Source organism: Nilaparvata lugens, chromosome 3, assembly GCF_014356525.2.
Source record: "Nilaparvata lugens isolate BPH chromosome 3, ASM1435652v1, whole genome shotgun sequence".
NCBI classification, from domain to species: domain Eukaryota; kingdom Metazoa; phylum Arthropoda; class Insecta; order Hemiptera; family Delphacidae; genus Nilaparvata; species Nilaparvata lugens.
Window position 1 is genome coordinate 5,112,737 of NC_052506.1, and position 15,127 is coordinate 5,127,863.

The 15,127-nt window shown below is 33.0% G+C and overlaps 1 protein-coding gene across 1 annotated transcript; it reads left to right on the forward strand.

Moving 5' to 3' along the window:
• Positions 1 to 1,092: 1,092 nt before the first annotated feature.
• LOC111054543 lies at positions 1,093 to 14,813 on the forward strand. Its single transcript, XM_039422656.1, has 6 exons — positions 1,093 to 1,158; positions 4,342 to 4,682; positions 7,254 to 7,410; positions 8,708 to 8,893; positions 12,446 to 12,672; positions 14,489 to 14,813. Exons 1-6 carry the CDS (start codon positions 1,156 to 1,158, stop codon positions 14,499 to 14,501), a joined length of 927 nt encoding a protein of 308 aa, XP_039278590.1. The 5' UTR covers positions 1,093 to 1,155; the 3' UTR covers positions 14,502 to 14,813.
• The last annotated feature ends 314 nt before the right edge of the window (positions 14,814 to 15,127 follow it).

Consider the following 15,127-nt stretch of genomic DNA (forward strand, 5'->3'; position numbering starts at 1 on the left):
CATCATGAATAAGTACCGGTAAGTAATACTTCTACCTCTGTTAATTTTTTTTCAAATAGGCCTATCTTGTCATGGTCTCATCGTTTATAAAATATTTTTGACTGTGTAATGGATAATCATGTTTTTTCTGTAAAGTGCTAGCCTCATTTTTTTTATAAAATAATATATTTTACCAATCTATTTTCATTGAGTGACAGTGAGTTTAAGGGGAGACTCAAGTCCTGGCTGCGTGCCAGACCATACTACTCCTTGAGTGAATTTTTTCAGGAGTCTACAGTTGACATTTTAGTGGCCATCACCGTGTTTAGCCATCTATGCCATTATGTTTTATTTTTTGACGTGACAGTGTTGTCAAAAACTTTCTGTGTGATATTGTATTTTTGACGTGATGACCAACCCAGCTCATCTGGCTGGTTAATGGTTCTACAAATGAAGATTGAAGATTGAAGCCTCATTTAAAAGTTGTATTTTTCTTTATTCTTGGGAAATCTATTCATGGATATCTTAACCACGGTACCGTACATCATTGACATAATAATTTTTCATCATGAAATTTCCTTGTCTTTGATACAAGCATCTTATTTCAGTAATCCAAGATTATTAATCAATATAGACCACTGAGAAATGGGTACATTAATTTGTGTTCTTCACAAACAAACATTAACCAATGTTTGGTTTTCCCAACATACAGCATTGTTATTTGTATATCAGTATCAACAAAAAACCAATAGATTTTTAAAAATTAGTGAGTAAAAGTTTTAAATGAATGTATAAAAATATCAAGATAATATTGTAAGGCCCGGTCGCACAATAGGTGGTTGAATTTTAATCGTTATTAATTTTACGAGACCCAATCAGAGAAGGCTTTTTTGAAAAGAGGGCTTTTCTAATTGGTACTCGTGTGATTGAACACGATTAAAATTTTACTGGCCTTTGTGCAATCGGCTTCCAGTTTATTTTTATCATGGCTTATCACAGTAAATATTAATAAAAACAATTATTATTCAGGTCATTTCATACTTGAGTTCATCAAATATATTGTTTAGTTATATAACAGTAAATACTTTTAACATTTTGAACAAATTTTTCTTTTTTTAGGAATTTGATTGATTTTTGAACACTATAAATTTTGGAACTTCAACTAAGAGGGAAAATATGGTGAGTCTGAACAATCAAAATCAATCTATTCCATTTACTTATACTGTATACATGTTTACTATTGTAAACATTCTATGTTACCATGTATAAAAAGTTAATTGGTGATTTATGGTCATACTTTTCACGTCACCATTAATCATAAATAACATTATTTCTTATTTCTACAGTAGTATTCACTGCTTATTGTCAGAACTCCTTATGGATAGCATGAATGATTTACATTCAATCAGTGCTTACAGTGTTTGAAAATAGAATCTCATTTTTTAAATAGATGATATATGAGCTTGTTGTTGTTTCTCCTTCACCAGCGAGTACTAGGAAAGTACTAAACAAGAAGTATAGGATAAGTTAAGACTTTGGACAAAATATCCGCGGGTAGCCAAAATTTCAAAATTTGTAGCCAAATTTGCGAAATTTTATTATGTTTTCTATTAAAGCACGTAATACTGGATATATTAATATCAAATCAAATCAATTTATTGCCACATACAAACACTTTATAATTTGTATTGGCCACGTCAATATTACCAACTATATTAGAGATCATTCAAAAATAGCAATTACCAAAAAAATCTAGATAGATTCCATGACATTGATTCATTTTATTGATTTATTTATTACATTGATTTATTCATCCACACTATAAAAACAATTTTTTTGTAAAAAATCTTAATTCTTAGTTTAAATTCCCTGAGCGTCAAACCTCGAACATTTGGTGGTAAATGGTTATAAAACTTTATTGAAAAGGCCTTAAAACTCATATGGCTGAATTTGTAAGAGCAGTACTCATTCCTCAGATCCGATTTATTCCTTGTGTTATAAGAATGAATGTTGTAATGAGTTGAGAATAATAGATTTGACTTTACAAAAAGCAGACAATTAAACATAAAAATACAAGGTAAGCTCATGACTCCCAATTTAATGAACAACGGTTTACAGTGAGCTAAAGGAGGCACATTACAAATTGTTCTAATTGCTCTTTTTTGTAATACAAATAAAGATTGAGAATGGCTGCCATTCGCCCATAATATAGTGCCATAAAGAAGTTGAGAATGAACAAAACTATAATAAACATTTAATAATATGTTCAAAGATACTATTTCCTTCAACTTTCTTAACATAAAAATACCTTTGGTAACTTTTGGAATAGTGTACTCTACAAGATGATGCCACTTCAAATTACTCTGAATAAATATACCTGAAAATTTTACTGAGTGCATTGTACTTAAGTTGCTGTATGTCGGACTAATATTTTGACAACACAATCGATGCTGAGTTTTCAATCCATTATTATATTAAACTACTATATATATATTCATCTATTAATATATATCCAGTCATACTTACTTATTTTCGCTGGCTCTACAGTCCGGTGTGAACCTTGGCCTCCTCATGATTTGCCTCCAAGCTTCTCTGTTTCCTGCCTTTCTCCTCCACGACCGCACTCCCATGATATGCAAGTCCTCCTCCACATCCCGTAGCCACATCTTCCTTGGTCTCCCACGCTTTCTAATCCCCATCATTTGTGCGTTCATCAAGCTGTTGGGTAACCTGTCTATTCCCATTCTTGTCACGTGACCAAGACACCTTTTTTCTTTGCGCTTTGATGAAACGCACAATATCTTCTCCATTCAGGAACACGTTCACCTCTGCGTTACTCCTTGCTCGCCAACCTTCCGCTTTTCTCACTGGTCCCAACACTCTTCTTATAACCTTTCTTTCGATGATGCGCAGCACATTTATTTCTTTAACATTTAATGTCCATGCCTCTGCGCCGTAGGTCACTGGTTTAATAAGGGTTTTGTAAATTCTCAATTTCGTTCCTCGAGAAAGGATCTTGGACTTAATTAGTCTTAAGTTGGCGAAATATATCCAGTCATAGATGGATAAAAACATATTGGAGCGGAGAAGGTAGAGTGTATCAGATGGAGACGGTAATGTAACAGGGAGTGTTAAAAATAATGAAGGTCTATGTATACAAATGTGGAAACATATTGGAGAGGTGAAGGTATAGCGTAGAAAATAGAAGGAAGCTGAGACATATAAGAGATATGCATTTTATATATCAATATCGGGGTCCGAGCTTCGCTCTGGAGTACAAAAGCATAAAAAATGTATTCCGAAAGAATAAATTATAATAATATTCATAATTCATACAGAAATGTTCTATCCAATCACATTGAATTGAGATTAATTCCCAGAGGAATGCGAAAATTTTCCTCACAAAGGCCCGGCTGCACAAAAGCGGGTTAAATTTTAATCCTGATTAACTTCATGTAAACCAAATCAGAGAAGACCATTTCAAAAATATTATTCTACTGGAATTAATCAGGATTAAAAATAACCCGGCTTTTTTGCAACCAGCACTAAGTACCTGATTGAATGATTACAAGAGTTCAACAGCTGAATCACAATTTTGACACAGTCCCACACACATGAACTCGCTCAGCACCCACTTCCATCATCAACAGACGACGAAGTAATTATTATCAGCTGTTTCTCCAAAGATGTATAATAATTATCCTTTTAATGTCCTTCAGCAAGTTTTCCCAGGGATGAGACCTAGTGCAATCGAATTTTTATATTATAAACCTAGTATGTTTTGAATTTCGAGAGAATCGTTAGAGCCGTTTTCGAGATCCGGTGAAATACAAACATATGAACATCGGAACATATAAACAGAAATTGCTCGTTTAATAGTACAGGATTTATGTACGATACAAATGTCATTGATTTAAAAAACATTGGTAAATAAATGTAATATAAGGTTATCCTTGTGTTTTTTCTTCCATATTAAGGTGTTGACACAGTTAAAAAAGTATGTTAGTCTAAGAGTCTCCTTCACTTGGTAGAGAGTTAGTGGTAGAGAGTTAGTGGGAAGGATATTTTTAATATTCTTTCCGAAGAATGGACATTGATATGTCCAAAGCTTCGTCAATTTATGTAGATGCATAACAATATAATATCTATAGTTATTATATTACAAATTACTTTTTCATATCATATACAGTTCAATAATTATTTTCTTAGTCTATATTATGTAAATTCATCTATAATTTTGCTGTATTGTAAGCTATTGTATATAAGTGTATAAGCCAGTATATTGTAATCTACATAAATAAAATACTCAATCAATCAATCAATCACTTGTTCAACTTTCATGATAATCTGTTCTATTTGCAGCACAGTTCAGAACGACACTCGGTCCGTTCAATCCGCAGTCACGCGTCACTCATGAACAACAGTCGCTGGTCGCGACGCGACACTCCACCCTCGCTGACGCGACTACACAGTCACTCGAGCGACATGCGACTCAGTCACTCGAGCGACATGCGACTCAGTCGCACGAGTGACAATAAGCCACTCAGTCGCACTAGCGACAACAGTCATCGCCGCAGCACTGTGTCGTTTGCTTCGGATGTCACCAATGTGGACTTTCTTTCCGAAATCGCCGAATCGGACGAGAAGAGCGACGCACCTTGGGATGTGGTTGTCAATCTGGACGAAAGTGATATCCGAACCAGGTATGGAACTAAACAGGTTTTATTGCTTAACGATTATTTTACAACCAGGTATGGATCTGTACAACTTTTTTTGCTTAACGGATTATTTACAGATTATCAATCTGGACGAAAGTGATATCCGAACCAGGTATGGATCTGTACACGTTTTATTGCTTAACAATTATTTTACAACCAGGTATGGATCTGTACAAATTTTTTTGCTTAACGGATTATTTACAGATTATCAATCTGGACGAAAGTGATATCCGAACCAGGTATGGATCTGTACACGTTTTATTGCTTAACAATTATTTTACAACCAGGTATGGATCTGTACAAATTTTTTTGCTTAACGGATTATTTTACTTGTAAAATTTCTACTGTTTCTGAATGAAATGAACCCATATAAACCACTCGATAACCATCCACTAAATAATTCTTTGATAGCACCAATATGTTCTAAAATGGACAAATTTATAGATTAAATTAGATTGTACATAACTTATCATACACATGATGTGTGTTTGTCAACTTCCGTTCAATCTAATAGAATCTATAAGGATTAAGTTATTAACATTTCGTTAATAACTTTGGTGTAAACACAGCTTAAAGATGCATACCTCTTCAGGTCTTTCAATAAAACTATAGACCCTATACAAATACAGTAAAAGACTGGCTTCTCCACACATCTGTGTAATCACTTGTCAGCTGATTTATGATGAATAATTCCATAGTCTGATTTTTACTGTAATATTGGCGTATGAAGGAGGCTCATTTTTGCTTTAATATTATCCTTGAGATGCAAAATTTCCAAAAACCTTGTATATACGTCGACGCGCAATTTAAAAAGGAACATATCTGTCAAATTTCGATCATGAAATTCTATTACTGCGTTTCGCCGTAAATGGGCAACATATAAACATTTAAACATTAAAAGAAATGCCAAAACGTCGACTTGAATCTTAGACCTCACTTCGCTCGGTCAATAAAAAATAAATTTATATTTTATATAAAATTCCATTTGTAGCTCAATATGCAAGTGGTTTTAATTTCATACCTTCAATGGTTATATTGAGATAGCCTTATCCAAAAATATTCGCACAATTCAGTACATTTCATGAAAAAATCCACAATAGCCATTACATAAATTTTGAGGTGAAACCCCTATGTTCCAAAATAGTCAGACCCTATGTAAAACTCGATTTGGAGTCTAATGCATTTCTTCAAATATTTGCAATACTTTGAAATTTATAAGATTATCAGAGTTCACATTAATATTGTGGGATCTCTGTTAAAATATGAATCGAGCTAGTTAATTTCACTTAGCTAGTTATATTAACTACAGTCATAGATATCTAGGATATAGGATTTCAACCAAGTAACAATCATGGTCCCATGATTCAAGTGATATGATTCACAACTTGAATTCGTCAATTCAATAATTTTCAAAAAAAAAACATATTTAACTATAGCCTTTCTAATACTATTGCAAGCCTTTTTCAAAACTTTGTTGTTAAAAGTTATTTTAGTAAAAATAAATAAGTTGACCAAGTTACTCAACCTTCCGGTAGTCGCGCCCTACTCAATCACACGAGCAGTCGCGTGTTGTATTTTTCACAACATCCAATTTTTCAAGTATTACCCTATGTACTCTGTTTACTGTCAAAACATATCAATTAATAATTGTATAATTACTTTTTACATCTTCTTGGATTATTTTACGCCTGTGAACATTTGGATGATTACCATTTCATAGTCCAATAAGGTACATCAAGCAAAGCCATCAATTCTGTGTTATTGGTTCGTATACAGTCTTTCCCTATCTTATGCTCAGTGCGACTTATGCACTGTCGCGACTAAATGGCACCTAAAGACTGAACCATTGCTCGGTTGATACTGCAACTCAGTGGAGTGATGGGGGGAAGTTTTGGAATGCATATAGGTGACTCATTCACTGACACCACCCCATTCAATAGTTTTGTGCAGCAAAAAAACTGACACTGTTTTACTTTTTACAACAGCGCGACTGCCGAAAGGTTAATAGATAATATTATAAGTTTCAAAGTTGTATAAGGCTGTGTCAGAGTTGAATGAGTATCAAGTAGGTACTTACAGTGAAGAAAGTAAATTATTATAATACAGGTTGAATTACTATTGTCTGTAAATTTCTCTGAAAGGAAGCTATGTTATAAATTTGAATGATTATTTGTATATTCTATAATTTTTTCAATGATTATAAATGTCAGTGATTTGTTATGTATCTTTGACATGGTTATGTATGACAATTATTGTCAGTATTGTATATATTGCTATTCATGATAAATAAATGAATATTATTTGAGTATTATTGTATTAGTATGAGTATTATTTGCTCCAATTGCTTGTAAATGTGAATGGTGTATATATGTTCAAATAAGCGAACATAATTATATCATGTGAAAGCCATGAAATAATAATTAATTTAAAAACTATTTCGAACTGTTTCAATCTAAGTTTGGAAGAGAAATAGTAAAGGGCTCGTCAGTTTTTCTAATCATTCTAATTTTAATTGTTTGTACAAATGTATGAACGAAAAATAATTTATTTTTTCAGGGAAGAGTATAAACAGTCACAAAAACAAATCATGGTATTAAATTTCATCAATGGTGCTGAGGAAAAAGTAGCAGTTTGGAGACCTCCAGCTAATAAGACGTCCAAAGACCTGAATAAAATGCCTCTGGCAATTAGAGCAGCTTTCATTGAAGATATGGTTAGTTTGACACACTTTTTCAAATTCAAACTCGAATATTTTATTTATGACTGCCATATTCAGCCGGGACTGACAAATTAACACGTCCATCCGATACCAACTGTGGTATCTGTAGTGACATGGCATAATTTATTGGAATTGGGTTTATATTGATTGATTGAGTACTTTATTTATGTAGATTACAATATATACTGGCTTATATACACTCATACAATAGCTTACAATACAACAAAGTTTTAAATGAATTTACATAGCATAAACTAAGAAAATAATTATTGAACTGTACAATGATATAAAAGAAATCAATTTGGAATAACTATACAAAATAATATTGTAATGCATCTACATAAATTGGCGGAGCTTTGGACATATCAATGTCAATTCTTTGGAAAGAATATTAAAATTGAATATTATATTGGGAGAATACTCAATTTTTCCTTGAACTTTTCAAGAATAACTATACCAAATAATATTGTAATGCATCTACATAAATTGGCGGAGCTTTGGACATATCAATGTCCATTCTTTGGAAAGAATATTAAAATTGAATATTATATTGGGAGAGTACTCAATTTTTCCTAGAACTTTTCAAGAATAACTATACAAAATAATATTGTAATGCATCTACATAAATTGGCGGAGCTTTGGATATATCAATGTCCATTATTTGGGAAGAATATTAAAATTGAATATTATATTGGGAGAATACTCAATTTTTCCTTGAACTTTTCAAGAATAACTATACAAAATAATATTGTAATGCATCTACATAAATTGGCGGAGCTTTGGATATATCAATGTCCATTCTTTGGGAAGAATATTAAAATTGAATATCATATTGGGAGAGTACTCAATTTTTCCTTGTACTTTTCAAGAATAACTATACAAAATAATATTGTAATGCATCTACATAAATTGGCGGAGCTTTGGACATATCAATGTCCATTCTTTGGAAAGAATATTAGAATTGAATATTATATTGGGAGAATACTCAATCTTTCCTTGAACTTTTCAAGAATAACTATACAAAATAATATTGTAATGCATCTACATAAATTGGCGGAGCTTTGGACATATCAATGTCCATTCTTTGGAAAGAATATTAGAATTGAATATTATATTGGGAGAATACTCAATTTTTCCTTGAACTTTTCAAGAATAACTATACAAAATAATATTGTAATGCATCTACATAAATTGGCGGAGCTTTGGACATATCCATGTCCATTCTTTGGAAAGAATTTCAAAATTGAATATTATATTGGGAGAATACTCAATTTTTCCTTGAACTTTTCAGGTGGCATCCCGATTCTGCAAATGGCTGCGAGGTCTGGGAGGCAGGACGCCGAATCTGGACGAGAAAAGTCTGAAGGAGCTGTTCCAGATTGGCATAGTCAATCCGACATCGGCGTCCATCAGGACAATCTGCGAAGAACGCACCTTCATACCGGATCTGGTTGCTGAGAAACTCAATTTGCCAGAGGTTGGTACAAATGATTACGTTTTTTACAATAACATTTACACAAATAATTTTGTAATAGTGTGATATTGAGAGGGTAGTATTGTAGTTGTTTTTGTGTATCTTATATTATTTTTCAGGTTTTTGAAATTGAATGAACTTTGATTTTTACTGCATGTTGAACCCTGCGTTTTAGTCTGAGAATTACTCTGTCTTGTTTGAATTTGCTAACTTGTTGCTTAGTTGTCGAAATTAAAGCAATTTTCGTACATTTTCAAATACAGTTTCAATTTCTTGTCAAAAAAGCTACTGTATTTGGGAATTGTACGACCATTGACCTTTTTGCAGCTTTGGCTTTTCCACTGGAAGTTATGCTCAACGCTTGTGGAGGGGGAATAATTTTCAGTGAAAAGGCCTCAGTTCGAATTGAGACGTAACTGGGAAAACATGTAACAGTGTGCGAGCCTCGGTCCTCTGAATGGGCCCATTTCCCATTCAGAGGGACAAATTGTTATGTTTTCAGTTATCAGTAATTTGTATCTAGTTGAATAGGAAACCAAATTTTATAGAGTTAGTAGGAGTAGAATCAGGAAATTATTTGTTCGTGTGAGTTCAAGTATAGTGAGTTTTATTAAAGCGTATGTGAGTGTTTCTGAAGAGTCCAAGTTTGAATATTGTTAAAATGGTGAGTGCCAAACTTTTGTTGTTTTTCTTATTAAGCTCAAAATTTAAATTCATAGAATGACCGAGGCCCAAATTTAAATGCAGCAAGTTAGCAGGTTCCCAAAATGTATAGATTAAAAATTGAGAACGGTATGCGTCTTCTTGACCTGAATCGATTGCTGAATAACTTTGTTCTGTTTGAAAATTTGACATGTTACCTGACTTTTATTAATTCGTTCTACCTACTTAGAGTTCAATAAACCTGAAGTTAAATTATATTAGTATTTTTAATTGAAGTTCCTGGCTCGTAGTTACTATAGTTGCTAAAATAGGTGACAATTAGATAATGATGATAATCTGTGCATTTGAATGAACGAATCCACTAAAAGCTCCCAACTAATCAAGGATTCAAGTACCGGTAGATGATTTGATAGCAGTAAACTTTAGCAAATATTATAGAAGAAAAGAAACACCCCCTCCGTTTACATTGGTGCGCAGCGGTGGTATAAACTGCAAGAATGTCTATCAAACCACATGTATTTTTATATATTTTATATTTTGGAAAATTGATCAGATAGAGACAAAGATATCTCCGGTTACAGAAATGATGTCAGGTATGGGGTAGGGTTATAAATACCTCCACCGGTTACAATATCATTTGTATTTATTTTGTATTCGCTTTATTTTCAAATGGCATTAGTAGCCGAAACATGTAGTGGCAAAATAATTTATAAGGGTAGTCGGATTAATATTTTTATTTATAAATAATTGCATTCTTACAACAGATTAAAGCTTAATTACAGCTTCAGATTAAAACAAGCATGATTGAGAATACATATACCGGTTTGCCTATATAGGTACCATATATGACCAATCTATGAGATTAGTGTTGTAGATTGTTCAATTTCCAGATTGAATAATAAATATCTACACCTTTTTCAAATTTATTTAAGAATGTATCAAGCTAATTTAAAAAGATATCAGTTGTATTTAAGTATAGTCAATGTATTCTAGGTACCTTGAGTATAGTCATTTTTAATTGAAAAAACAACAGCTATATGAATGAGAAAAGTCAGTTTTATTTGAGAGGTAATCTCATGTAATTAGTGAGAATAGACATTTGTATTTCTGCTACCAGAATTAATTAACTACTGGGTGAACAGCTAAATGGAAATACAATGAGAGCTACTATACCCAAAAATTATTTGCCAGCCCGGGAATGAAACCCGGTACCGCCTGATTTGCGAGGGTAGCAGCACTTATTTTATACCCCAGTGCAGCCAGCCATTATACAGATGGAAATTGATAAGTATCCTAATTGCATTTGTTCTCAACTAATTTTGGATAGTAGCTTCAATTGAATTTCCATCAAGCTGTTCATCCAGATGTCAATATTATTTTACAGTAGCAGAAGTCTTCGGGGTGGTTTACAGGATTTTACTTTTTAACAGAGATATCGTGGAATTTCTTTATATTAAGGTGAAATGAAAAAGATGCCAGTTCTAGTAATTTATATGAGCCAAACTGAAGTTTCAATGCACTTAAGACTGAGTCTAACTAAAATAGACCATTGATGCTCTAAGTGTATTGAAAATTTAGTTTGGCTCAAATAAATTATGTGGAACTGACGACATCTTCTTCATATCACCTTAATTTGACTTTGGATTTTCGTTTAAGAAATACATCCATCTGAATAAAACAAATTACATTGCTTTTCCTCCAACAAGGACGGGTGAGCCACCATCTGAACTAAACATAAAGATGCATATCCATAAAGTAGACTCCGTTACATGCACTGATATATTATGCCAAGCAATAGAAAAAGTTGAATCTATAATATACTTGGGGATATTAGTTGATAACCAGCACTTAAAATGGAATTTTCACTTGAACCACCTACTATCAAAAATTGAAATACCTGCCATTTGTATTTTATAGGATAAATTCAATAAATGACATAAACATAATAAAAATAATCTATCATGCTTATGCACATTCTCTATTCCAGTATGGTATAGAAATTTGGGGAGGCACTTTTGACACTCTTTTCAATAGGATATTGGTTTTGCAAAAGCACATAATCAGGGCAGCCCTTGGAAGACCAAGATTGTGTCCCAGCAGGAATTTGTTTGTGGAGTTTGGGGTACCAACAATACGGCAAGTGTTTGTCAAGAGCATAATTATTTCCCATATCAATTAAAATAGAGAAAGCCTCACGTTTAATGCGAACCCACACGATTTACGCCCAACAGTGAACAACTTATAAGATTTACTATTGACTGTCAATAAACATCAGCTTCAGTATTTCATGGAATTCTTTGCAAATAAAATTCATTTTATTACCAGTCCTTTCTCAGAAAAAAACTGAAAAATGAAATTGATAAATGGGTGAGAGCAAACATCTATATCAATACTACTTGATTGCTTTTTATTGTCAATGTTCTTTCTATTCTTATATTATTTTTATTCTATTTCTGTTAATTTTGTTTAATAGAAACTCAACTTTTTCAACTAGTACTATTTTGTTCTTGTACATGTACATAATATTATATAATTACTTTTTAATTGAACTCACTGCTGGCGCTCAAGTGCTACTTTTGCCTGTAGAGCCAAATTTTATTATTATTATTAATAGTTCCCTAATTTTTATGTATGTGTTTTAGTTAAGTGCAGTAGCATATATTTATTTTTTGTAAAGCTTTTTTGTATTTTGTTTTTGGCAAATAAATTCATCCATTCATTTCATACAAACGTTAAGAAAACTACTTGAATTCAAGGAAACTGGTCTGATGTAAACGCCCCTTATCTATATTAACAAACGTCAAGAAAACTTCAATTCAAGGGAACTTGACTAATGTGAACGCCCCTCATTTATAATTTTGTTTGAATAATTTGAGTAATCTACTTTGTCAGAAAACACTGCTGAACCAGTTGCAACGGCAGCTAGAGTGGGACATGTGGGCGGAGAGGCGACCCGAGCGAACGAAGGCATTCGGCAAAATGGTGGAGCCGTGCGACCAGTTCCGGCCACCCAACAACCACACTCGCCAAACGTGGTTGGCCTGTCACTCCATACCCAAGCACATGCAGCAGTACACCCAGGTGGCTTACAACAGTATCATGGCTGCTAGGGGATCAAGGTAATAACTACCCTTTAAAGAAATAGTCTGGGATCCATGTTATAAACAGTAATGCCCGGTTTCACCAACCTTGATCAAATATAGCCTAGCCATGGTCAATTAGACCATAGCCAAAATTTGATCACTCGTTCAAACTTACAACTGTTCCACCAACCTCGGGATTGATCAAAACTCCGTCGGTCAAATCTGAACATGGTCAACTCTTGTAGCTGTAGGCCTACTTTTCTGAAGTTGGCCAACATGTTTGCTGGCTTGCTATTGGTTACATCTGATTTTGATGAATGGAAATTACTGAGATATTGCAATTATTCAAATGCTAATGAATTTAATAATAATTATTAATAAACGAAAATCCAAATTAAATGCTGTAATATAGTAAACTAGCCGTCAAGCTCGCTTCGCTCGCCATATCCGTCTAGCCAGGGGGGCTCCGCCCCCTGGACCCCTGACTGGATCATCCAAAAATGAGATCATTTTTCATTTGAGAGCATATTTATCATATTATGTTAGGACGATCCAGTCGGGGGTCCAGACTAAACGTCTGGCTAAACGGATATGGCGAGCGAAGCGAGCCTGACGGCTAGTAATAATAATATTCCCCAGGAATAGCTCTGATTGAAGTACGGTAGCAGTGCCCAATCAATTTTTCCGCGATAAATGCATTTCAATCTTCAACTTGGTGCCAACCTAACAAAGTCAACTCAACTTAATGCCAACCTGACAAAATTATTAATTTAGTTACCAGTTAACAACTGTTTCGAAGAGGTACTCTCTCCAGATTATAGTTCTATATTAACATATGGTATGGACATTTTTCAATTAGAGAATACATTTTTCAATTATACATTTTTTATAATTAAAAGAATAAGAAGAATATACATGCTAAAAGACGAACTTTAAACCCTTAAAAACCACCCTTAGAGTTAAAATATTGCCAAAAGATTTCTTAGTGCGCCTCTAAAGGGCCAACTGAACATACCTACCAAATTTGAACGTTTTTGGTCCGGTAGATTTTTAGTTCAGCGAGTGGGTGAGTGAGTGAGTGAGTGAGTCAGTCAGTCAGTGAGTGAGTGCCATTTCGCTTTTATATATATAGAAGAAGAAGATAGAAGAAGAAAATATAGTAACACCCCATGATACTTAATATCAGTTTTGCTGCTCCTATTTAGAGGGTAATTTGCGCTGAATGCCCTTCTTACTTTACAGTCAGGCCGTCAAAAATTAGATTACTGTACTTTTTTCTGTAATTACTGTACAGATTTTTCTTCATACTCATTATTTCGGGGTGGGCCCCCTGGGCCCCCTGGCACAGACGTTTTGTATAGTCACATCTATAAGAGTCGAGTATTGCCAATTTACAAGTTCTCAAAAAAACTGGCAATACATGTCAATAAAACTTTATAACGCTTTGCCTGAAAATATCAAAAGAATGAGCTTTAATAGTTACTGTAAATATTTGAAAAAGTACTGGTCAATGAATGTTTATATAAAGTTGAAGATTTCTTTATAATAGATTTTTTAAATTGATGTTTTCTGTGTTATTAATGACGTTGTTGTAACATTTTAATGTTGTGTGACAATGAATAATTTGATTGATTGATTGATTGATATATAGGGCCTATATTATAGGCTAGGCCTAATAATTTATAATAAATTTCAAATATGAATTGAATACTCTCGTACAAAGAGAATCACCCCGAAGACTTCTGCTACTGCAAATATTGACAATTAACAGCATTTAATTGGGATTTTCGTTCAATAATAATTAAATTACATATCTTTTGTGGTGGTTTATTTTCAAATTCTTATTTTCCAGGGATTCAAGTTGATCACAAGTTTTATGAGATGGATACAATATTGTTTTTGAAGAATTCTGATGGTTGTGCATGCAAAATTATAACATATATCATCTTTGATTCGTGGTGGTGGTCTTTTTTTATTTATCTTTTTCAATTTTTTATGTTTCTTTGGCAGTAGAGAGAGTTTAAATTACATATCTTCAGAGGTGATATTTCGTATGTTTTATTGTTGTCTGTGATTTTATTGTTTATAAAATTTACACTGTTTTCAGAAATTTTGTAGAACTTCCCCATGATGAGGTGAAAAAGTAGATTTGACAATATTTAATAAAAACGATATACAAATCTTGAAGTACCCTTTATTTTTCAAAAACTTTAAAATAGTTCAACAACTAGTTTCGACCATTTTGATAATTTTTGATAATTTTTTGATAATATTTGTACAATTATTACTTTTTCACCTCATTATTGTTTATATACTGGATTTATTTCGATTTTTTCATCAGATTTACCTCGATTTCCAAGAATTGTATCACGATATCGATCTCGTAGATTGCCAACCTATTTGCAGACCAGTAGAGTTTATCGATTAAATTTGAGGAGAAATGGAACAACTAAAAGTATCTTCTGCTGATATAACAATAAGTTTATCAATG

Bases quoted from the DNA above. Each gene is read 5' to 3' on its own strand.
- LOC111054543 (XM_039422656.1), top strand. The intron at 4,683-7,253 runs GTATGGAACTAA...TTATTTTTTCAG, and splicing joins GAAAGTGATATCCGAACCAG to GGAAGAGTATAAACAGTCAC. The intron at 8,894-12,445 runs GTTGGTACAAAT...CTACTTTGTCAG, and splicing joins AGAAACTCAATTTGCCAGAG to AAAACACTGCTGAACCAGTT.